General features: G+C 37.0%; 1 protein-coding gene across 7 annotated transcripts in view; it reads left to right on the forward strand.

Moving 5' to 3' along the window:
- The window catches only part of KIF21A (kinesin family member 21A), a gene marked incomplete at both ends in the record, with an annotated part of 219,842 nt that overhangs the window by 184,123 nt on the left and 9,901 nt on the right, over positions 1 to 25,818 (forward strand). For all 7 annotated transcript variants that reach the window (XM_080706303.1, XM_080706301.1, XM_080706302.1 and 4 more), the window contains 5 exons: positions 1,142 to 1,278; positions 18,723 to 18,903; positions 20,653 to 20,817; positions 22,590 to 22,707; positions 24,152 to 24,322. In XM_080706303.1, the coding sequence (XP_080562429.1) occupies positions 1,142 to 1,278; positions 18,723 to 18,903; positions 20,653 to 20,817; positions 22,590 to 22,707; positions 24,152 to 24,322 (772 nt within the window). The remainder of the gene's footprint in view (positions 1 to 1,141; positions 1,279 to 18,722; positions 18,904 to 20,652; positions 20,818 to 22,589; positions 22,708 to 24,151; positions 24,323 to 25,818) is intronic.

Consider the following 25,818-nt stretch of genomic DNA (forward strand, 5'->3'; position numbering starts at 1 on the left):
CCAGCACATCTGGCTTTGAACCTGTGCAATCTTCCTGTCTCTGCCTCCCAAGCGCGTGGATTACAAGGGTGCGCCACCACACCCGGCTATTTTATACTTTATTTGGAAACAGGGTCTTACTAAGTTGCTGAGAGCCTCACTCCACAGCTGAAGCTGGCTTCGAACCTGTGTGATTCTCCTGTCTCAGACTCCCACGAGCTGGGACTACAAGCGTGTGCCACCACACCTGCCCTGCCCATTAACTCTTGAAAAGTTTTTTCTTTCATTAAAAAGATGGAAATGAAACAGTTTTGTTTTATTCTTGTATTTATGCCTTATGTAGACATATTTCAACAAAACTTTTTTGGATCTTAGCTAAGGTATATTTAAGTGATGGATTTAGATTTATAATATCTCAACTCATTCTCATCTTTAGTCTTCTCAAGACAATTACTTAAATTCAGGCCCTCTCTTAAGCTCCTTTAGGATAGGACAGTGTTTTAATTGATCTTTATATTTCCATAACATATATCCCAGTGGCATAAAACAGAAACTGGAAATAATAAATTTATGAGAAAGCTCCTAAAATACTTTACTATTTTATAAAATTATCATTAAAATTTTTTGACATTTATTGGAAGTTTTTCTTTGAGTTTCTGATCTTTTTGACACATCCTCCCTTAAATTTCTACCCATGCTAAAATTCCTGTTTTTCCATTTTTGTTTGAAAACTGGTTTCTTAGTCATTTAGGTGGTATGTATTATGCTTTCTCCAGCTTGTTCTTTTTGATGTAGAATTACACTGCAGCATGACATGCAGTCATACTTCTTCCTTATTTGTCAGAGCTAAGTATAAAGTTCCCAACATTGCTTCCTTGAAGTTTGGAGAAGTGTTTATGAGAAAATTTAGACATATCATAGATTTTGCTTCTGAAGAACATAGCTGCTAGCAAATGCCTAATTAGTTGATGTACTTCATTATTACCATTACTACTTTAGACTTTATCTCTGGTTTTTTACTGAAAGAACAAGCAAGAGACCAGTCTTAATTTTACTACTAATCACTTATAAAGACATCTTAATATTAGGGGGAAGAAAAGAAACCTTACCTCATGACAAAGCTCTTGAAGTGAATCTTGATTTGTATTTTTTCCTACCTCAGGGGCATCATAAACCCATTTCCTGCTTCAAAAGGAATCAGAGCATTTCCACTCCAGTGTGTCCACATAGCGGAGGGGCACACGAAGGCCGTACTCTGTGTGGACTCTACTGATGATCTCCTCTTCACTGGATCAAAAGGTGCGAGTAGTTTTCTAATTTAATAGATTATTTTTAATGGTTAGATTTTTAACAGGTTTTTAAAAAGTCAAACTATTTAAGACTAGTAAGAATTAGGTAACCTGATTCAACCCCCAAAATATATAAAATATAAAATGATTGCATAATTGGAAAGAAAGTAAAAACTGTATTGTTGTATTGTGAATGCATTTGGGCAGCTATTGCATGCAAGGTTCTAGGTTTGTAATGCAAGTAAATGTGCATATATATAAAAGACCATTAAAGTATACAGTATGTTAAATAAATAAAACATCATATCTTGAGCACAAACTCTATTTCAGACACTATTCAAATATGACACAAGAATTTGAATATTCAAATATTCTCACATCAGCCCCAGTGAGATACATGTGTATCATTATATTATAGATGAAGAAACTCAAGTTTCAAAAGATTAGTTTTTGCATGCAAATTTATTTTTTTTTACTTTTTAAAGTTCTTTTATTGGAAAACTGTATTCATACATCATAATGGGATAAAAAAAACATGTGTAGACATACATACACATATCGCCCAGTTAGCCGCTACCCAATCCCCACACCATTCCCTCCCCATCCCTCCTTCCCATGCTTGGCTTAGTGGTTGACATCTAATATTACAGCAATTTATCCAAAATTAACAATGATAATCTCACATAACAGATTCATTTGTCTGATGTCAAACTTTTGATTACTTAGAGATAACATTTCAATATTTCTTTTTGCTTTCTTTCTTGCCAGAGGATATTTGTTTCCTTTTTTTTAAGGTGAAACTATTATACATTTTTTTTTTCAGAAAAAAAATCTATCCTAACATGAAATACATACTCTAAATACCCAAAACAATCTCGAAAAAGAACAAAGCTAGAAGATGTTTATTATCTGATTTCAAACCTTATAAAGCTACAATAATTGAAACAGTGTAGTACTGCTATAAAGGCAGATATATAAACCAGTGGAGTAAAATAAAAAGCCTAGAAATAAATTCTTCCATATATAGTCAAGTTATTTTTGACAAGGTTTCTAAGAACATTTGGTGATGGGAATAATAATCTTTTAAGTAAATATTGTTGAAAAATAATAATTACATGAAAAAGAATAAAATTGGACCCTTACCTAACACCACATACAAATATTACCTCAAATAGATAAAAGACCTAAATGTAAATCTTAAGACTATAAACCTTTAGAAGAAAACCTGGGTCATAAAATTTCACAACATTGAAATTGGCAGTGATTTCTCAGATATGATTTCAAAGGCACAGGCAGCAAAAGAATAAACAAACTTCCTAAAAAATAAAAATATTGTACATCCAAAGACAATATAAACAGTTAAAAGTTACTGAGAGAATGGGATAAAATATTTCCAAATGCTATATCTGAAGGTATATTAATATTCCAACTAGAAATCCTAAAAATTAGCAACAATAAAAGCAAACAATACAATTTAGAAAGAGGTAAAAGACTAAAGTAAATAATGAATCTTCAAAGATTTTATATAACCAATAAACACATGAATATCACTCATCATTATCATAATATAACTAATCATTAAGGAAATACAAATAAAAACTTTGGTGAAATACTACTTCACATTTGTTAGGAAGGCTGCTTAACATGAATTACCTTGCTCCAGCCCTTTACCTTGAGTTTTTTACTCTCTAAACTTGTAAAGTGTGTTTCTTGTAAGCAGCAGATGTATGGATTCTGGTTTTTAATCCATTTTTGACACTTTATGTCTTTTTATTGGGGTATTGAGGCCATTTACATTCAGTGTAATTATTGAGAGATAACTTTTAATTCCTAATAAGTTAAGATTTTATCTTCCGGGAAGATGGCGACCGAGAAAAGCGGGCCTTAAGAGCCCCGCTAACAACTAATCTCCATTACCACAAAATCAGCGCCTTTCATAGCCAGAAAACACCATCACCAGAGAAAAAAAAAAATCACCAGGCTCCAGAGAGAAAGCAGACTGAGAACAGAGCTCAGAGCCACAGAGGAGATACACCGGCCTCACGCCCGAGACCGCGGCAGCAGCGCCATACTGCCGGCGGCAGTGGCGACTTCACCAGATAGCTACAGGAAGCCTAGGTGAGCCGCTGTGGAACAGCCAGGCGGGATTTCTCGGCGAAGGAACATCTAAAGCTCCGAGTGGCTGAGCTCAGCACACGCTGCAGGGATTCAGAGTGGAAATCAAAACCAAGAAGAAATACGCCAGCCTCACAGCCGAGGGCATAGCAGCGGCACCATATTGCCACCGGCGGCAGCAGCAGAGAATTCACCGAATCCAGTACAGCTACATCTGCGTACTCAAGAACAGTGAGTCAAATTGCGGGCCACAAAGGAGAAATCCCAGTACTGTACTCCCTGGGACTTGACCCAGTGGGGGAGGGGCGGTGGCAGAGATATCACACCATAGGAGAACGTGCAACCTGTCACCCCCCACAGTCTAAAGCAGCCTCTATCGACTCTCTGGGCCGGAGACACTGTGATACAACCCACTAAAGGAGTAGTGGGGTCTGAAATACTACAGAATCGAGATCCAGAACACCTTAAGTGAAGTCATAGTGACCCAAGGGAAGAACCCAGAGAAGGCACAAACCTCCTAAATCATGGGAAAGAGGAATAACACTGGAGCAATGAATGCCCACAACCCCACAACATCAAAACCCGATAAAACAGAAAATCAGAGATTTCTAGAAGATCAAATCAGGAAAATAACTGTAGAAATAATAGAGGTGCTTCAAAAAGAACTCAGAGAGAGCCAAAAAGAGATAAAGGATACAATTAATGAAGTAAGGGCCTCAATTCAAAGCACAAACAACCGATTAGACCACATGGAGAACAGAATCTCGCTCTTAGAAGATGATCAATCCAAAAATGAACACATAGTTTCTAACCTAGGAAAAAATATCCGACAGCAGGAATCTGATATTGAAGAAATATGGGCCCATTTTAAGAGAGCTAATCTAAGAATAATTGGAATAGAGGAGGGAAAAGAAAGTGAAACCAAAGGGATCAACAATCTCTTCAAGGAAGTAATAGCAGAAAATTTTCCAAACATAGAGCAAGAGGTTGATACACAGATCCAGGAAACTTATAGAACTCCCTTTAGACAGGATCGGAGAAGAGGATCCCCACGCCACATAATTGTCAAAATGACCAATGTGGAAGCCAAGCAGAGAATCTTAAAGGCAACAAAAACAAAGGGCCAAGTGACATTCAGAGGCAAGCCAATTAGAATCACTCCAGACTTCCCAAACCAAGTCATGAGAGCCAGAAGGGCTTGGAGTAACATATTCCAAACTCTGAAAGAAAACAACCTCCAGCCAAAAATTTCCTACCCAGCAAAACTTTCTATCAAATTAGATGGAGAAATAAGAAGCTTCCATGACAAACAGAAACTGCAGGAATTTATGTCTTCAAAATCAGCACTAGAGAAAATACTCAAAGAGATTAACTACAAAGAAGAAATAGGTAACACACACCAGAACCAGAGAAACAAGATTTTCCATCCAACAGACAACTAAGACTGGTTATCTGTGGAGATTCATTATTTATGTTAGTCTTTTACCTATCTCTAAATGGTATTGTTTGCCTTTATTGTTGTTAATTTTTAGGATTTCTAGTTGGAATATTAATATACCGTCAGATATAGCATTTGGAAATATTTTATCCCATTCTATTAGTAACTGTTAACTCTGTTTACATTGTCTTTGGATATACAATATGTTTTTTTAGGGAGTTTGTATACTCTTCTGTTGCCTGTGCCATTGAAATCATATCCAAGAAATCACTGCCAATTTCAATGTTGTGAGGTTTTATGACCCAGATTTTCTCCTAAAAGTTTATAGTCTTAAGATTTATATTTAGGTCTTTTATCTATTTTGAGTTAATATTTGTATATGGGATTAGGTAAGGGTCCAACTTTATTCTTTTCCATGTAATTATTATGTTTCAACAATATTTAGTTAAAAGATTATTATTTCCACCACCAAATGTTCGTGGAAACCTTGTCAAAAATAACTTGACAATATAGGGAAGAATTTAGGTTTAGGCTTTTATTTAACTCCAATGGTTTATATATCTGCCTTTAGAATAGTACTACACTATTTATAGTACACTACACTATTAGTACTACACTATTTATAGTACACTACAATAACTGTTTCAGTTATTGTAGCTTTATATGGTTTGAAATCAGAAAATACATATCTTCTAGCTTTGTTCTTTTTCAAGATTGTTTTGGGTATCTAGAGTCCATTTTCCATATTAGGATAGATTTTTTTTTCTGAAAAATAAATATATACATATATAATAGTTTCACCTAAAAAAATAGAAAAAAAATATTCTCTGGTAAGAAAGAAAGTAAAAAGAAATATTGAAATGTTATCTTTAAGTCATCAAAAGCTTGGTATCAGACAAATGAAACTGTTATGTGAGATTATCTTTTTTAATTTTGGATAAATTGCTATAATACTAGATGTCAACCACTAAGCCAAGCATGGGAGGGAGGGATGGGGAGAGAATGGGGTGGGGTTTGGGTGGGGGCTGACTGGGTGATATGTGCATGTATGTCTACAAAAGTTTGTATCCCACTATGATGTATGAATACAGTGCACCAATAAAAAAAAAAGAGTTAAAGTTCAAAAAAAAAAAGATTTTATTTCTGTTTGAAATACTATTTATTCTTCTTTACTTAGTTGTCTGCTGGATGGAAAATCTTGTTTCTCTGGTTCTGGTGTGTATTACCTATTTCTTCTTTGTACTTAATCTCTTTGAGTATTTTCTCTAGCACTGGTTTTGAAGACATAAATTCCTTCAGTTTCTGTTTGTCATGGAAGCTTCTTATTTTCCCATCTAATTTGATAGATAGTTTTTCTGGGTAGGAAATTTTTGGTCCAAAATTGTTTTCTTTCAGAGTTTGAAATATATTACTCCAAGCCCTTCTGGCTTTCATGACTTGGTTTTGGAAGTCTGGTGTGATTCGTATTGGTTTGCCTCTGAATGTCACTTGGCCTTTTATTTTTGTTGCCTTTAAAATTCTCTGTTTGGCTTCCACATTGGTCATTTTGACAATTATGTGGCGTGGGGAACCTCTTCTGTGATCCTGTCTAAAGGGAGTTCTTTAAGTTTCCTGGATCTGTGTTTCGACCTCTTGCTATATGTTTGGAAAATTTTCTGCTGTTATTTCTTTTAAGAGATTGTTGATCCCTTTGGTTTCACTTTCTTTTCCCTCCTCTATTCTGATTATTCTTAGGTTAGCTCTCTTAAAATGGGCCCATATTTCTTCAGTGTCAGACCTGCTGTCTGATTTTTTTTCTAAGTTATAATTTTGCATTCATTTTTGGAATGATCATCTAGGTGCGAGATTCTATTCTCCATGTCGTCTAATCAGTTGTTTATACTTTGAATTGAGGCCTTTACTTCAATGATTACATCTTTTATTTCTTTTAGAGTCTCTCTAAATTCTTTTCGAAGGTCCTGTATTATTTCTACAGTTCTATTGCTGATTTGATCTTCTGGAGATCTCTGAATTTTGTGCTATCAGGTTCTGATAATATGGGGTTGTGGGCATTCATTGCTCTATTGTTGTTCCTTTTTCCCATGATTTCAGAAGTTCATGCCTTCCCTGGTTCACTACGACTTCACTTATGCTGCTCTGTATCTCGAGACTGTGGTAATCTCAGCCACCACTACTCCTTTACTGGGTTGTATTGCAAAGTCACAGACCCGGGGAGTCAATCGAGTTTACGCGAGACCATGGGGGTGCCGGGCTGGGTGTTTCCCATGGGGAGCTGTGACTAGGGTGTGGTATCTCTGCCACAACTATTCCTTCACTGTGTTGGACTGCAAAATCTCAGACCCAAGGAGATTATCAAAGCTGCGCACATCCCTGGGAGTGCAGTACTGGGATTTCTCCTTTAGGGGCCGCAATTTCATTCACCGTTACTGTATACGCTGATCAGGAGCTATTGTAGGGCGTGGTGAACTCACTGTTGCTGCTGGCAATATGGCGCCACTGCCATGCCCTTGGCCGTGAGGTTGACGTATTTTATTTCTGGTTTTGAGTTCCGTTCTGAGTCCCTGGAAGGTGTGATGTGCTTGGCCACTGGGAGTTTTAGATGTTCTTTGTGCTGAAAAAACTGCTGAATTACACCCGAATGATCCACAGCTGCTCACTTCAGCTCCTTGTTTACCTCTCTTCTCTGGAGCCTGGTGCTGTGAGGGAAGATGGTGCCAGCGTGGCTCCACCACCACATTGCAGGCTTGATTTCTTTTCTGGTCTCTGGTTGTTCTTCCAGTCTTTTTTTTTCTCTGTCCCTTGTGTTTATTTTTTTTTCTCTTCTGATAGTGTTTTCTGGCTATGAAAAGCACTGATTTCGTGGCAATAGAGATCGAGTTTTAGCAGGACTCATAAACACTGCTTTTCTTGGTCACCATCTTTCCTGAAGTCCCTGCATATAAATTTAATCAGGAAGTAGAAGCACAGGATTAGAAACTTAAGTCTGATAACATCCTATCTTGTACTTTGGCATAATTGCAAGCAACTAGGCATCAAGTCTAAATGCTTTGAAGAGTTATGGAATAACTATTAGAAAATATAGGAATAAAGAAAACAGCTCTACAGATCAGAATAGACTCTTTAATTGGAGTGAAGCCTGGGAAGGGGGCTCACTGAAATAGAGAATCCATGAGAGTCAGGAACTCCAGTTTCTAGGGCCTTTTCATTAGGTATTAGAAGTGAGGGAGGGCAAGACAGTTATGTATTTTTCCAATTGGTGGGTTTAACAGCAGGCTCAAAGAGGTATATTTATGGGGCTTGGGGCAAGAATGGTTAGAGGCATTTTCCTGCCTTCCTGAAGTCTCTTTGTTTTCAACCATCTCCAATCAGGCTTCACAGTCAGACCTCATAGTGCCCACATTCTAGAGATTTTATAATATTTATATTGGGAAATGTGTAGCCTGTTCATTCTGGATACTTCTGCATGACATTGGGACAAGATAAACCAAGGGCTAGAAGCTGTGTTGCAGGCCCTGTGATGATTTTCAGAGGTTCTATGCATTTGGGAGGAGAATGTATTGGCCATTGATCTGTAAGAAAAACCGTCTTTAACAGTAGTTAGTGATTTTGGGGATTTGTGATATAATCAGGTTGATTATGCATGGCCCAAAAAGTAGGATGAGGAGGAAAACAGGTAAAGGCATTAGAAAAGGAAGGATCCATGTTATCCAGGGGGAACCATATCCAATGTGCTTCCACCATATCCAAAGATTGATTTTGATTGGTGAAGATTATCTAGTTGTTTTTGCATATCAGATATTAAACTGATTATCCTTTTTGAATTATCAGTAATATTAAAACAATTCATCCTAGGAAATCCCTGGCATCCAAAATGATTGAGTAAAAGCAGATAATCAGTTGTTGCCCTATTTTCAAGAGTACCTGACATACCTCACCTAGTTGTTCATTGATGGCTGCCAAAGCTAAAGTTGTATCATTAACAGTTTTGGTGATTAGACAGACCAACTGACTTACTCAAATATAAGAACACACCTTATATTATAATGGCCAATAAAATGGCTGACAATCCTACCACAAGAACTGGAGACCAGAGACATAACTTGCTATTACAGTCAGAGGGTAGATAGCGTGTGACATGTGAACGAGTTGGTAATGATGGAGAATGTAAAATTATTTCAAGATTTCCTACTTAACACCAACCCTAAAACCCCTTGGAAATGGTGGAATGAAAGAAATTAAAACAAAAGACTGACCAAGTTGAGGGTAGGCTCATTTCTGTTGTTGGGATTGAGGTATTTACAGTGTAATTACATTTAAGTTTACATGTTTCTGGTACTTTACACAATTTCCTGGAACAATCATTGAAATTGGAATTGAAATCAGTGTTCCTGAACCCTGTGCCTTAACTCTGAGCATTATGAGCATGGCCATTAAAATACAGGAGGGGTGTTAGGCTAAGATTTGTCTGCTTTTAGATTCCTTTTTTTGTTAGGCCAAGACCAGTTATGTCTATTTGGCTGGACTGTACTTGAACATACAGAAGGAAGATGTGGATAGCATATTTTCTACCATATGAGTCCAAAAATTAGTATTATGGAGAGCTGAAGTAGTGTTTTAAATATCTTCCAAGTTTGGACAAATATGAGTTGGTAGTTTGTCTATGGAAAGAGTATACCAGGCTCCTCCTGGTTGGGTAGAATCTGTCTTTTTTTCCACTGTCATTTTACACACTTATAGATAAGAGACACTAGTCTCTTAGAGTAGCCTGTGGCAAGATGATAGAGACATTTTGGTTGTTTTCTCTGGATTGATATGTTAGGTTTTAAGTCCTAACTCTTTGTTCCACCATGGTAGACTCCTTTGTCAACATGATAGAACCTTCCAGCAAGCTGCAGTTTGTCTATCAGTGGAGTATCAAGGGAGCACCCACAATTTTTGTGGTGCCACCATATCTAGATGCTATTAGATGCTCTTAACCATTAGGCCCATAATAGAGGAAAGAAGAATTAATAAGGAAAAGTCCACTACTTAACTCAAGCCCCAACAGGGGACATTTTTTAGAAGAAATTTTAAGGTGTGTGTGTGTGTGTGTGTGTGTGTGTGTGTGTGTGTGTGTGTGAATGTATGTGACAGCTGGCAGTTTCTTTTATGTTTATCAGAGTCCCTTGACTGGTTTCAACATAGAGACACTAGTAGCATCCAACATAATTCTTTATTTGGTTTTGGTATTAATGTGATGTTGCACTAGTAGCATCCAACATAAGTCTTTATTTGGTTTTGGTATTAATGTGATGTTGGCTTTACAGAATGTATTTGGGAGAGTTCTGTTGCTCTCTATTTCATGAAATAGTTTGAGGAGTATAGGGATTAGCTCTTCTATGAAGGTTTTATAAAATTCACTTGGGAAGCCATCTGGTCCTGGGCTTTTCTTAGATGGTAAGGTCTTTATTGCTGTTTCAGTCTTTTTGATTGGTATTGGTTGGGTTAAATTTTCTATATCTTTTTGACTTAATTTAAGAAGGTTGTATTTATATAGGTAATTGTCATTTTTCTCCAGATTTTCCATTTTGTTGGCGTATAGTTTTTCAAAGTAATTTCTGATAATCCTCTGGATTTCTACACTGTCAGTAGTGATATCTCCTCTTTCATCTCTTTTCTTCAAAATTTGGGTTGATTCTCTCTCTTTTTTTTTTTTTTACTTAGATTGGCTAGTGGTTTATCTATCTTAATAATTTTTTATCTTTTCTTTTTTTTTTTGTGTGGTACTGGGGTTCCTGGAAGCCCTTCTACCTCCGGGCTACACTCCCGGAGTGTATATAGTTTATATTTTTGAAACAGGGTCTCTTAATGCCAGCGCGGCTGGCTTCGAACCTGCGCGATCCTCCTGTCTCTGCCTCCCAAGCACAGGGATTACAAGTGTGCGCCACCATGCCCGGCATTATCTTATTAAATTTTTTTAAGGAATCAGCTTTGGCTTTGTTCATTTTCTGTATCTTTTTTTAAAATTCTCTACTTCATTTATTTCCTCTCTGATTTTAACAATTTCCTGTCTTCTACTGCCTTTGGGGTTAGATTCTTCCTGTTTTTTTAAGGCCTTTGAGGTGTGCCATTAGGTTATTTATTTAATGATTTTCTGTTTTTCTTATGTGAGCACTCAGTGCTATAAATTTCCCTCTTAATACTGCCACCCATGTGTCTGAGATGTTTTGATATGGTGTATCTCTATTTTTGTTTGTTTTAGAAATTTCTTGATTTCACCTCTTACTTCTTCTATGACCCATTCTTCATTTAGAAGTGTGGTGTTCAGTCTCTACATGTTTATGTGGTTTCTCCGAGTCTTCTTATAGTTAGTTGATTTCTAGTTTCATTCCATTATGATCTGAAAGGACACCGGGAAGTATTTTTTGAACTTGTTAGTGCTCATTTTGTGTCCCAGGATGTGATCTATTTTGGAGAAGGTTCCATGAGAACATTTTTCTGATAAAAATGTGAACTTCACTGTAGCTGGGTGGAATATTCTATATGTGTCCAACAGGTCCATTTGATTAATGGTGTTCTTTAAGTCTGAGGTATCTTTACTGACTTTTTGTCTAGAAGTTTGGTCTAATGGTGTAAGAGGGGTGTTGAAGTCTCCTAGTATTATTGTATTGGGATTTATATGTGACTTGATATCACAGAGAGTTTATTTTATGAAAGTAGCTGCACCTATGTTTCGGGTGGAAATGTTGATTATCATTCTGGATTGATACTTTTACCAGTAATAATGACCATCTTTGTCTCTTCTAAAAAGCTTGGGCTTGAATTCTAACTTATTTGATATCATAGTTATAACTCCTGCTTGTCTTCGAGTTCCATTGCCATGGATTACCTTGCTCCAGCTGTTTACCTTGAGTTTGTTGCTATCTTTACTTGTAAGGTGTGTTTCTTGCAAGCAGCATATAGATGGAGTCTAGTTTTTAATCTATTTTGCAACTCTATGTCTTTTTATTGGGGAGTTAGACCATTTACATTCAGTGTGATTATTGAGAGATGATTTTTAATTCCTGATGTGTTGAGATTTTACTTATGTTTGAAATACTATTTGTTCTCTTCTTAGTTTTCTGTTGGATAGAAATTCTTGTTTCTCTGTTTCTGGCATGTATTTCTTTTTCTTCCTTGTAGTTAATCTCTTTGAGTATTTTCTCTAGTGCTGGTTTTGAAGACATAAATTCTTTAAGCTTCTGTTTGTCATGGAGGATTTTTATTTCTGAATCTAGTTTGAGAGATAGTTTTGCTGGGTAGGAAATTTTTGGCTCGAAGTTGTTTTCTTTCAGAGTTTGGAATATGTTATTCCAGGCCTTTCTAGCTTTCATGACTTTGGGCAATCTGGAATGATTCTGATTGGTTTCCCTCTGAATGTCACTTTGTCTTTTGTTTTTGTTGCCTTTAAGATTCTCTCCTTGACTTATGCATTGGTCATTTTGACTCTAATATGGCATGGAGAATCTTTTTTCTGATCTTGTCTAAAAAGGGTTCTGTAAGTTTCCTGTACCTATGTGTCAATCTCTTGCTCAATGTTTGGAAAGTTTTTTGCTACTACTTCTTTGAAAAGATTGTTGAGCCCCTTGGTTTCACCTTCTTTTTCCTCCTCTATGCCAATAATTCTTAGGTTGGCTCTTTTAAAATGGGCCCATATTTCTTTTGTATCTAATTCATGCTGTTGAGTTGGGTTTTTTTCTATGTTATAAACTATGTGTTCATTTTTCTAGTGATCATCTTCTAGAAGTGAAATTCTACTCTCCATGTGGTATAAGAGATTGTTTATTGTTTGATTAGATGCCGTTACTTCAGTTATTGCATTCTTTATTTCTTTCAGACTCTCCCTAAATTCTTTTAGGAATTCCTGTATTAATTCTATAGTTTTCATTCATGATTTGACCTTCTGGGATCTCTACAATTCTGTGTTATCAGGTTCTGTAAATGTGGAGTTGTGGGAGCTCATTTCTCCTTTGTTGTTCCTTCTTTTCATGATTTCATATGTTTGTCTCTGTTGCTTTTAGTAAACTTCTCTCAGTTTCTAGGTGTCAGCTGGTATGTCCGACTGGAGTTTGTATTGTATTCAATAGTGAAGGTTGAGGAAGGAGGGAAGTACAGGAGTAAATGGAAGAATAAGGTAAAATCTCAGATAGGGTCGAATAGAATGAAAGTATGAGTTTGGTAGAGTAGTATATACTAGGGATTAGAGATAGTAAGAATAGAGTATTCTGGTAACCAATGTAGAGTTTGTGGTATAATGATATGAAGTGGGTTTGATACAAGACAAGGGAGAGATAAAAAGCAGAAGCAAGATAGGAAAGAGATAGTAAGAAGAGAGTTGGTATGTACAAAGGAAAAAGCTTGGGAGAAGTTTTGGGAATAGGTTAAAGATAAAAAGAACAAAACAACAATAAAAACCAACCAGGTATACACACTCATTTACAAGAAAATAATACAACAAAAAACAAGCTCAACTACAAATTAATGCAAGTTTACAATTAAATGCCTATTCAGCAGATAGATCTCCTTCAGTCTCTCTCTGTGCAGGTACTGAGTACCACCATCCCCCTTCTTACTGTAATTTTCGTTCTCTGAGATTTTCTGTCTATGTAGATGGTCGATACCATTTGGGCTGTGTTAAGTATTAAGCACAGTCCATCCTCACACTTTCCACTGGTTTGGAGACTAGATCTTTTTCTGCCACCACTGGTGACATATGCCTCTGAGACCAAACTCAATGTAGGAGTCTCTGTTCTCTACAGCTAGGGCTGGGCTGGTCTGAATTCTCCATGTTCACCCAGTTTGGAGGTCTGTGGTGATCCCAGAGCTTCTCTTAGTTGGGTCTAGCTAGAATTCTCCCCCCCAACACACATTTTTTGCTGATCAAAGCCAAAGTCTGTCAGAGCTTCTGTTTTGTCCAACAACAGCCCCTTCTCCCACTTTCTTTGTGATGTATTGGGAAGTCTCAGACCTGGGGTGTTTATTGAAGCTGCACAAGTCCCTAGGGGCACCTGGGTGAGTGTCTTTTTGTGGGGGCTGTGACCTTGCTTACAGTGTTATTGAGCATAGCTCTGAGTCTCTAGAATGTGTGGTAATCTCTGTCACTGCTCCTCTTTCACTGGGTTGAACTGCAGAATCTCAGATCCAGGGAGTTTATTGTGGCTGTGCGAGTCCTCTGGCACAGCGCTGGACAATCCCTTTTGGGATGCAGCTTCACTTACGCTGTAGGTGCTCACTGGGCTGGGACTCTGCGGGGTGTGGTGGGCAGGGCTGCTGCTGTGTTGATGGTGTCAGATCGGTGCACTGTGGTAGTGCCAGATTTCTATTCTGGTGCTAAGTTCCACTCTGGGTCTCTGGATGGCATGGTTAGCTCCTTGGAAGTTGTAGCAGGTCTTCATGCAAGCTGACTTAGAATCCGTGGATCTGGCCTTTCTCCCTTTAAATCCTTGTCACTGGCCTGCAGTGCTGTGCGAGAAGACTGCACTGCTGGTGGCACCCACTGCCTGTGGTGGGCAGGGTTCTTTTTTTTTTTTTTACCTCTTTCTTTGGTTGGTCTTCTAGTCTTCTTTTCTCAGTCTCTTGTGTTTATTTTTCTTCTACTGTATTATCTGGCGTTGTAGTGCTTTGTTTTTGGGACAATGGAGACTGAGTTTTAGCAGGATTCATACCTGCTGCTACTGTCGGTCACCATCTTCATCTCACTCGCATTGCATCATTTTTTTAGTACTTATTTATTAATATGCCCATTTGTGGTACCATGTCGACAGACATATTACACTTATAGCACAAGAAACAACATGAGCAGTTAGGGGCACAGATGTGTGCCGTAAACCAACTCAGTCCAAATGGGGCACGAGTCCACTCACAGTTGAGAATCTCAGAAAAGATGGGGAAGGATAGGGTGATGTACTGCAGCCTCTTATCTGCAGCAATTCTTTCCCTTCTAGGAACTAAATTTCCTTAAGTTCCTACTGGCGGCGCTTTCTGGAAAGAATCTGATAAGGACAAGAGCTTCTTGAGCTAATGACACTTTATTACAAGAACCCCGAAAAATTTATACCCTTCACCAGTAAAGTTAATAATAAGAGAAAAGGAGGGGAATGCAATCACTGTAAAACAATAGTGAATAACATGTAAACAAAGGTAAAAAAAACTAGTCCGGCTTTTGGCTGGCTTTCGGCTTTCAAGAGATTAGCTCCGGATCTTCTCCCGGATTTTGCAGATAGGCAGTTCCAAAGGACAGTCTTCCAGAAGAAACAGGCACGCCCAAAGGCTTGGAGGCCTCTCGTGGAATCTTCTTTAACTTTCTTGGAACTTTCCATCTTTTGGGCTCAGTTCGTATGGCAGGCATGGGGAGATGTGGTGATTCAGGTGGATGTGATAGAGTTTTCTCAGGTGTTGCCGTCTTACCTCCTAAAATCTGAAAACTTAAGCAAACTCACAACACAGTTTGGCAGACAAACACCAAAAATACCATGTAGTTTTTAGATTTAGTTGTCAGATATACTTCCTTAGCTGTGAAACACTTTTCCCAAAACGATAGGCTTATTAGAAACCTGTTCATCTTATAAATAATCCATATTCCTGTCCCAGACCCTTTGCAATATCCCTTCCTTGGCCACGTGGCGCCTCTCCCATATCGGGCAGTATTAGTTGCTCATAAACTGGGTTGCTTTGATGTTACACCCAACGTTTGTCTTCCCGTATCTGGGCAGGATCACAAAGAGAGGTAAATAGAGGCATCAGGTTGCCTCCCCCTCTAGGTTAGTTAGTGTTTAGGTTGAAGGTCAGAGATTGAGAGGAAATCTGTGTTTGTAATTATTGACTGGAATGCCACCACGGCATCTAATTTCTAACTAAGTTCTATTACCATTTGAACAAAGCCAAGGACATTTAGAGGTTTGAACAAATTACCAGAAATTTTATTTTCCACGGACTCAGTTTCTCTCACAGTCCTGATCTTACACCACCAGAGCAATTCATGTGGAGAGTTAAAAGAATCATTACTAAAAGAATAATAGTTATGAAAGAATATCTAAAAGTGGAGAGTACTTTCAGCCAGCGATCACACCTTCTCTCGGGGCTATTTCTCACTTTGAGATTTTGCCTATGGACTGCATGAATAAGAATTTACAAGCAGATACCGAGAGGGCGTAGCTGTAGCTGGTATCTGCAGATATGTATGTGTTTATACATATATACATATACATATACACATATACACATACGTGTATATATGTATATATACATAGATAGATAGAGTGAGCAAGCAATCTTCAAAGTACCCAAGGAAGCCCAGAGTGAAGTGGGGCAGGGCCTTGGCTGGGAGGACCAGAATTGGTTGGACAGCCATGAGAAGGGCAGGAGCTGAATGGATGGGCCACTGGGGAAAGTTAGGGAGCAGGTAGCTGGGGTGGCAGGGGCCAGCTCTGGGCCCAGCCAAAGAGGAGAGGGGCAGGGATCTCCAGCCCAGCCACTGGGGCTGTGGTAGTACAGCAGGCATGAAGCTGGGCACACTGGAGCAGGGCATGCAGAGGTAGCCAGAGCACACAGTGGGGCTGGGAGGAAGGGTTAGCAATCAGGCAGGGTGAGGACAAGCCACTGTGCTGCTTTTCTGGCACAGAGCATGGACAGGCTACAGAGTTGACTGCAGGCTGCCACACTCTAGGAGCAGCAGGCTGAAAGGCTGGTGCCTTGATCAATCCTGCATAGGTAGCAGCCACCTTCCAAGGGAAGGAACCATCAGGGGCCACAAGTGGGCTGATTTAAGATGGAGATTTATCCAGGCATGTTGGCACATGCTTATAATCCCAATACTAGAGACGCTGAGACAGGAGGATTGCAAATTCGTGGCCAGACTCAACAACTTAGGCCCTCTGCAATTTGCTGAGACCCTGTTTCAAAATTTAAAGAAGGAGGTAGAATACTACTTAGAGGTAGAATGCCCTGGACTTAATCCCTAGTACCACACACATACACAAAAGAACATTTTAAATTTTAGAGCAAACTGAGTCAGTAGTCTTCATATGACTGTTTTAAAAATGTTATGTAAGCCGGGCATGGTGGCACACGCTTGTAATCCCTGTGCTTGGGAGGCGGAGACAGGAGTATCATGCAGGTTCGAAGCCAGCCATGCTGGCTTAAGAGACCCTGTTTCCAAAAATAAAATAATAAAAGTATAAAATAGGTCTGGGAGTGTAGCCTGGAGGTAGAAGGGCTTCCAGGAACCCCAGTACCACCACCAAAAAAAAAAAAAAAAAAAGTTATGTAACTATTTTTTTTAATACCATGCAATGCATACAAAAGTGCTCCTGACTTTCATCTGATTCTTTATATCTGCCTTGCCTATGAGCCTGCTGCATATGGTCGACAGAGAAGTCAGGATGCCTGTGCAGGTTAATCAAATAGTTTTCCTTTCTCAAATTCTTCTTATTTTTTTTCAGGTTTTTAAAAAAGTTAATATATGTACTTTTTTTTTTTTTTTTTTTTGGTGGTACTGGGGTTCCTGGAAGCTCTTCTACCTCCGGGCTACACTCCCAGACCTATTTTTACATTTTTATTTGGAAACAGAGTCTCCTAAGCCAGCGTGCGGCTGGCTTCGAACCTGCGCGATCCTCCTGTCTCTGCCTCCCAAGCGCGGGGATTACAAGCATGCGCCACCATGCCTGGCTACATGTACTTTAAAAAAAAAAAAAGTTAATATATGTATGACAGGGAACAAAAACACAAGAAGCAAAGAATAAAGTCATCTAGTCACAAGCAGCTTAGTTAGCTGTGTTTTTCCCACTCCTGTGTACACATACAAAACATGCCATTTGTGTGATCAAGATTGGAGTAGTGTTGTTCGTTTCCACACATCAGTATTCAATTCAAATCCCAAAGCTACAGGAGTATTTTTGATAACCAAAGATAATAGTGTAATGCACCAACTCAGTCTGTTAGAAAAAATTGTAATCCTGCCTTTCTTGTGATGAAAATGTTACTGAAGACAGAAATAGTGACAGACCTTTGGATAGACATATTGACAGAGTTATGAGTAAAATACTGCATTCCCATAATGCTCTATTTAAAATGAGATATAAAGCAAGAGTATACCAGCATGTTTCTAAGACAGTTATCAGATTTCCACTACTAAAATATTAACTTGAAAGCATGTTCCCAGTGAATTAAGGTATTACTGTGGGACAGTACATAAAATGCATACATACTAATGGCTCACATCAAAATCAAAATGTAAATCTGAAAAACACCTACTCCCCCCCTCAGTGCACTTCCTTCTGCCCCTCTGCTGCCAGCAGGGTGAACAAGTTCTGATACACACTGCACAGAGGTGTAAAGATTCCATGCCCAAGATGCACCTTTCTTAACAATTATAACTAAAAGATATTTACAAGTTGTCTAACTCACTTGCTGCTCTTATTACCATACACTGTCACCTCAGGACATCTATGAAGCTAAGGTGTTAGGACATAAATATAAACTTTGTGCACAATGAACACAAATACATACCAAAAATGTATATAGAAACCTATGATAAGAATCTAAAGCTGTCTTTCAGGTAGAGAGATACTAACAAAGAGCTCTTCTCCATACCATTTTTCCTCTCCCTCTTCCCATTCCAGTAACAAGTGTCATTTACTAAGTACAGGACCTCCCCTAGCTCTAAGACACAGATTAATAAAGGTTACTATTGCTGAGTATTAAAGGATAAATTCTAATGTCCAAAGTATGTTAGAAGTAGGAAAGTAATCCCTATATAATTGTCCTTTTATTAGTTATTAAGAACTCTCATGTCCTTCTTACTAAAGAGAAGTTTAAATAATTTTTAATGTTAAGAGAACCTTAAAATAGTTCCTATTAACTGTATTTCTCTGTCTTTGTTTCAGATCGAACTTGTAAAGTATGGAATCTAGTCACAGGGCAGGAGATAATGTCACTGGGGGGTCATCCAAACAATGTCATATCTGTAAAGTACTGTAATTATACCAGTTTGGTCTTTACTGTGTCAACATCTTATATTAAGGTATGGGATATCAGAGATTCAGCAAAGTGCATTCGAACACTAACGTAAGTAACTTAAAAACAAAGTACTGTGTGAATGTATGCCATTGTCAATATGATCTACATTATAATGTGAAACTATAGTGTACCAATAAAAAACAACAAATAATTTAAAGGGCAAATCATGATTATTATTATTATTACTGTTGCTATTATTATTATTGTTATTATTATTATTATTATTATTATTTTACAAAATATAAGAAGGCATAGGGCTATGAATGCATTTTAATTTTGTCATACCTATCTACTCCTCAGATGGTGTTAAAGTGTTTTGCAATAAGATCTCAGACAAAATAAGGGGGGAAGCAGATTGACAAAATATAAGAGCCTGGTATTAAATAGCCATTTTTGTCTGTGACCAGGTATACCTTTCATGCTTTCTCCCTCCCAATTACTCAAGTTTTATATTTTCATATTATTTACTACTTGATGGAAATAATGACTTTTATTATTCATTTCAAATAAATATCAGTTCTTGGGAAATGGATGAAATCACCATTGTAGACAGTGAAGAAGAACTCTTAACCTTTAACAGGTTTTTTTGTTCGTTTTTTTTAGGACTGAGATGACTGACACAAACTTTTTAACTGCAAGTTGTGTTAGACAATTGGAGAATGGTTTTCTCACTGTCTGTTATTATTAATATCTTAAAAATTTTAGAACAATGATGTCATTTGCCATGAGATTGAACTGTTTTATACAATCAAAATTGAGATAAACTCTTAATTGTTTAAAGGGGAGGACATTGAGAGGATTAATTTTTACTTATTAACTTTAAAGTACTAATTTATAATTTGAGAACTACTAATCATTTCCTGTGCTGAAAACTGAAAACAAGTCTTTTTTTTTTTTTTTTTTTTTTTTTGGTGGTACTGGGGTTCCTGGAAGCCCTTCTACCTCCGGGCTACACTCCCAGACCTATTTTTACATTCTTATTTGGAAACAGGGTCTCCTAAACCAGCACGCATGGCTGGCTTCGAACCTGTGTGATCCTCCTGTCTCTGCCTCCCAAGTGCCGGGATTACAAGCATGTGCCACCACGCCCGGCTGAAAACAAGTCTTTTGAGGGAAGTTTTATAGAAAAACAATATCTCTTAAGTGAGAAATATACCAATCCAGTTGAATCATGGACATCAAATTTGAAAAGATTAATTATAACTTTGAAAAATTTGTTTAAATTTGAAAAATTAATTATAAATTTGAAAAATGTTTCAGAATTTTAAAAATTACCATCTAGAATTTATCTGAGGATATAGAAGCAAGCTCTGATTAAGTCTTCAGCACATATATGCCATCTGTGATTGAACTAAAGTAAATAAAAATGCAAATAATTAATAGATCCCCAGTGCCTTTCATTCCAAATGGCAGCTTTTATACACAAGAGGGATTTGGTAAGCTTAGGCCACCAAGAACTTCTAAAACCTGCAGGGAAATGCATTATGTTTGCTTCATATCTAATCTTTTTTGAATGATTTTGTAATTCAGGGCCTGGAATTTCTAGCATTACAATGGATGTCAAATTAAGAATTTTAGTCATGTCACCCTATTTTATTCATTCATATTTTCACTGAACTTTTTTTTTTTTTACATGTGCCAACTGTGTGTGGGGTACTAGGCTGGGCACTGTGTGTACCCTGATGAAAGCACACAGTTCTTGTTGCCTACAGACAGATTCCTTAGAATTCAGAAGTTATAAGCTGGACTTGTGCCTTGAAATGTAACTTGTTTTACTCTATTTTTGTGTCTATTAAGGTCTTCTGGTCAGGTTACTCTTGGAGATGCTTGTTCTGCAAGTACCAGCCGGACAGTCACTATTCCTTCTGGGGAGAACCAGATCAATCAAATTGCACTAAACCCAACCGGCACTTTCCTCTATGCAGCTTCTGGAAACGCTGTCAGGATGTGGGATCTTAAAAGGTAGAATTTCCAAGGAAACTTGTCTCTTGCATATGGCAACTATAACTTCAGGCATTAATATTAATGCTTATGAAATCTGGTTCTTATAAAATCAGAAACTGCAAAATCATAGGTTATTCTATTTAGCATAATACCTCTAAATGTCTCTTCTTTGTTAACAAATTCATAATATCCCCTTCTTTAATCTCCATTACTAGGGAAAAATGAATAGAGGAAAAATAGAATTATTTTATAGTCTTAATATTTGTCTACCCATTATTGTTTTTGAAGAGGAGGTGAAGTTTCCTATCCAAGTTTCACCAATGCCTTTTAAAGAATTATTTTTACATCATTTAAATATCATTTATCGCAACTTTTTCAATTAGTAAAGTTAATAATTTTTAAAAATTTAATCTGTTTTCACTTTTATTAAAGTTAGTAACAATTCCTACTTCAAGATATTCTACAACTTGAGGGAAAAGAGTATTACAGTTGCTTGGGGGAGTACAAATTGAATTAATGCAAATATTTGAAATATGATTTAAAATACTTTTCATAAGACAAGCATTTAGCAAAATAAATATGCTAATTTCTTATAGTATGTTTCTGAAGGCAAAAGCTCCATGAAAAATTCTTTCACATAAAAATTGAAAATTAAGAGTAGAACAAGTTGTATCATTTGGAGAATTAGTAACCTAATACATATTGCTCATCACATTCAGCTGCAGAGAAAACATTAAAATATAATGTAAAAAGTAAATCGAAACTTCCTTTAAAAAATCAAGTTGTAGTTTGCAAGACTATTTTGAGCTTCAAATTCTACATAAAAATCTGTAAAGCAGACAGCAACATATAATCAAGCAGTTTTGATTGTAAATATAAACAGTAAAGAACAACTGAAGTTAAACTACACCCAAATATTTACAGTAGGCAAGATGTTCCTTTTTTCTCAATGTCACATACTTTGAACTTGGACAGAGAATCACCATTCTTGAATATAGTTGGGGAAAAATTTTAAAGGACCTTCTGAAAAATTACAGCAGTAGTGAGGCATGTCAGGTGTATCCTTTTATTAAATACCAAAGATAGGAGCTTCATCATCAGAATTTTCGTTATTCATTAGAATTCAGAATAAAGTAAACCTGTTTCAGATCATAGCTGGAAACTTTAAGTTATGAAAGTAATATGATTTTTATATGATAATTGTTACCATAGCAACCAATGTTTGTACTTCCAAATATTGTTATTAATCATAAATGCTGCTTTAGGACTTAAAAGTAGATTGTGGGTTCCAATACATTCTTAATAAGTTATTATAATTTTGTAAGTACTTTCACTTATAAATATCACATAAATGCCACTGGCAGGTAACACAATACTAAATTATTAAAACTAATTTTTTTTTCAGTACTGGGGATGGAATCCAGGGCCATTTTACCTCTAAGCTACACCCCCAGCCCTAATTTTTTATTCTTATTTTGAAACAGGTTCTCACAGAGTTGCAAAGGGCCTCACTAAGTAGCTGAGGCTGTCTACAAACTGCCCTTTTGTTTACTACCTAAATTATATTTCATCAACTTTGGGATAACTTCCCAACTTCCATTATAGAACATGTAGTTTGGCCATTTCTTTTTGTTTGTTTTGGTTCTAATTTGAACAGTTTCATAGAAGTAGAGGAAAAGTCAAAAGAAAATTAGTGAGCAATTTTATGAAAGAATGTAAATTACATTGAGACTTAAACCCATTATTCTAAGTAATATTTTAAATAAAATCATTTTTCTTTCTTCTTAAAGGTTTCAGTCTACAGGAAAGTTAACAGGACACCTTGGCCCTGTTATGTGTCTTACTGTAGATCAGATTTCCAATGGACAAGATCTAATCATCACTGGCTCTAAGGATCATTATATAAAAGTGTGTATATATAGTTGTTAAATTGTGCTTGCCTATTAAGTAATAGGTCTAAAGTATTTAGACTCATTGAGGACTCCTTTTTTCTAACTAGTTTTCTTTTTCCTCATTTCTAGCCTTTGCTTTTTTTTTTTTTACTAATTTTTTTCTCATTCATTGTTCCTGGCTTTACTGTTATTTAATTATGTATTCTAATATGTCATAGGAGATAGTTTTGGGGAGACTTTAAAGACTTTTAGCTTACTATTCCAATAAATAATTGAATCTTCCCATTATCATCTTTTATAAAGAATGTATTATTATGGCATTTATATTTTTGGTGTTAACAGTAAGGTGAAGAAAGATATATAGTTTGATTATAGAAATGTTACATTTGAGATACCAACAGTGAACATCCATATGGAGGCCAGCAGGCCATTAGAAATGCAAGTCCATGGCTTGTGATAAGCCATGGCTAGAAATGTAGGTTCGGGAGCCATTTACATGAAGGCAGATGTGCAGGAAGTTGCAGTTAATGACACAGTTGCCCTCACCCTTGAGGGAAAGCCTCTGGCCACCAAGACTAACAAAAAGAGGTAGAAATGAATAATTACTCTTTCTAGGAACTTTAAGAGATGAGTTATGACTTGAAGATAAAGTGATTAAGAATAAAATATTTTATATTGAGAAGACTTGAAGGACATGTATGATTAATAATGGGTCAGAGTCAAGTGTAATCCAGCATTTGGGGGCTGAGACCAGAGGATTGTGGTTCTCGGACAGCCTCAGCTATTTAGCAAGGCACTTCGCAAACTCAGTAAAACCCGGTTTAAAAAAAAAAAAAAAAGAACAAAAAATTGGTGGTGTTGCTCAGAGGTAGAATGCCCAGTACCATATAAAAGGGGAGTGGGTCAAGGGAGAGGGTCAGATGAAGTGGAGGTGGTGGATAAAGGAAGCAGGAGCTCAAATCAGATCCTAGAAGAGAGCCTTGGAAGGAAGTAAACTTCAGCCTCTGAAAGAGAAGAGACCAGCAAAAAGATGTTTGAAGATAAAAATTTTTAGAGTGCAGGGAGTGTACAAATTTTTCTTGATCATCCAGTGTTTTCAAGAAAACATAAGAACATTGATCAGGACAGGTGAGAATAACTGAAAAAAGTGAAAAGGTTTTGATCAGCAGCTCTGAGGACTCAGAGGACCTCCAAGACTGCAGAACTACCTAATGGTGATTAAAGATAAACATCATCTGTTTATATATGAACTCTGGTTTTCTCTTGAAAAAGCCTATAGGCATGTAAGTATGTGTCATGTAAGCAAAATTAGTATGACATATGACTCCGATCCATCCTCAGTCATTCATATCAGGTTAATTCATGTAGTCAAACATTATAAAAAATATGGCTAGAGATAATGTATTTCTAAGAATGTGCACATATAGGCAGTTTTTTTTTTTTTTGGTGCTTCTTTTCAGATGTTTGATGTAACAGAAGGGGCTCTTGGAACTGTGAGTCCCACCTACAATTTTGAACCTCCTCATTATGATGGCATAGAGGCACTGACCATTCAAGGGGATAATCTATTTAGTGGATCCAGAGATAATGGAATCAAGAAATGGGACTTAACTCAAAAAGACCTTCTTCAGGTAATGCAAAACCTTTACATGGTTTGGAGTTGGCATTTCAAACTATTCAGCAGTCTATACAAGAACTTTAAGAGCTTATAAGTAGCATTTCATTGCTTACAAATAATATTTATCAGGGCTTCCTATTAAAGAGTGTTTTTTATCAGTTACCAGAGTAGAAGAGGAACATCCAACACTTAATACAAATTCAATTATTGATATATTTTTCTAACTCTCAGGGGAAGAAATTAGTTAAATGAAGTTGTTCACAATTCCAAGCTTCCTTACATATGTGTACTACATATCTGTACATATGTATGCATTGTGTCTACTAAAACTTTCCTGTTTGTTGCTTGCAGATAGAAACCAATTCTCAAGTACCATGAGAATTAATAGGAAAAAACTTTGGCAAGAGATGCATATACTGCATTCAAAACTCATAATTGTGATTTTTGTATTGTGTGTATAAATATATGCATAAATATAGTCATGCAGTCTTACCTTATTATTTATTCATTATGAAATATATAGATTGCCTCTAATGATCTGTAAAAAGATTGTAGGCTTCCATATTCTCTACCTTATAATCTACATACTAGGTAGTTTTCCAGATTGTTTTATTAATTATATTTTGAAGAAAGGTGAGAAATATTTACTTACTGTTCATGAAAAAAATGTGGTATTTGTGCTTGTAAAATTCTATATGCTTTCTAAGTCTTTTGGAATACTGAAAATAATTATTGAAATTAGTGAGCAAATTCCAGATTTTAGAGCTGGGCATGGTGGCACATTCTTGTAATCCCAGTACTTGGGAGGCTGAGATAGGAGTATCGCGCAAGTTCAAAGTCAGCCTCAGCTACTTAGTGAGGCTCTCAGAAACTTAGTGAGACCCTGTTTCCAAATAAAATATAAAATAGGTCTGGGAATGTAGCCCAGAGGTAGGAGGCCCCTGGGTTCCATCCCCAGTAGCACACACACACATACACACACACCAAACACGCACACACACACACACATACACACATGTGCGTGCGCGCATGCGTGCAAGAACTTTTATCATTTTTATGCCAGTCAACATTCCAAATAATGAGTTTTATCAGGAAAAATGTTTGTAACTTATTTGGGTATGAAGATGTCATGGGTTTTTTTTGTTTGTTTTTTGTTTTTGGTGGTACTGGGGTTCCTGGAAACCCATCTACCTACAGGCTACACTCCTATGCCTATTTTATATCTTTTATTTGGAAACAGAGTCCTTTTTTTTTTTTTTTTTTGAGGGTCTAGGGATGAAACCCAGGGGCATTCGACCTCTGAGCTACACCCCATGCCCTGTTTTTTATTCTTTATTTTGAAACAGGATCTCACTAAGTTACAGAGGGCCTCACTAAGTAGTAGCTGAGGCTGGCGCCTAACCACGATCCTCCAGTTTCAGCCTCCAAAATGCTGGGATTACAAGCGTGCACCACAATGTCCAGCTTGGAAATAGGGTCTCTTAAGCCAACGAGGCTGGCTTTGAACCT

Source organism: Muscardinus avellanarius (genome assembly GCF_963383645.1).
Source record: "Muscardinus avellanarius genome assembly, chromosome: 11".
NCBI classification, from domain to species: domain Eukaryota; kingdom Metazoa; phylum Chordata; class Mammalia; order Rodentia; family Gliridae; genus Muscardinus; species Muscardinus avellanarius.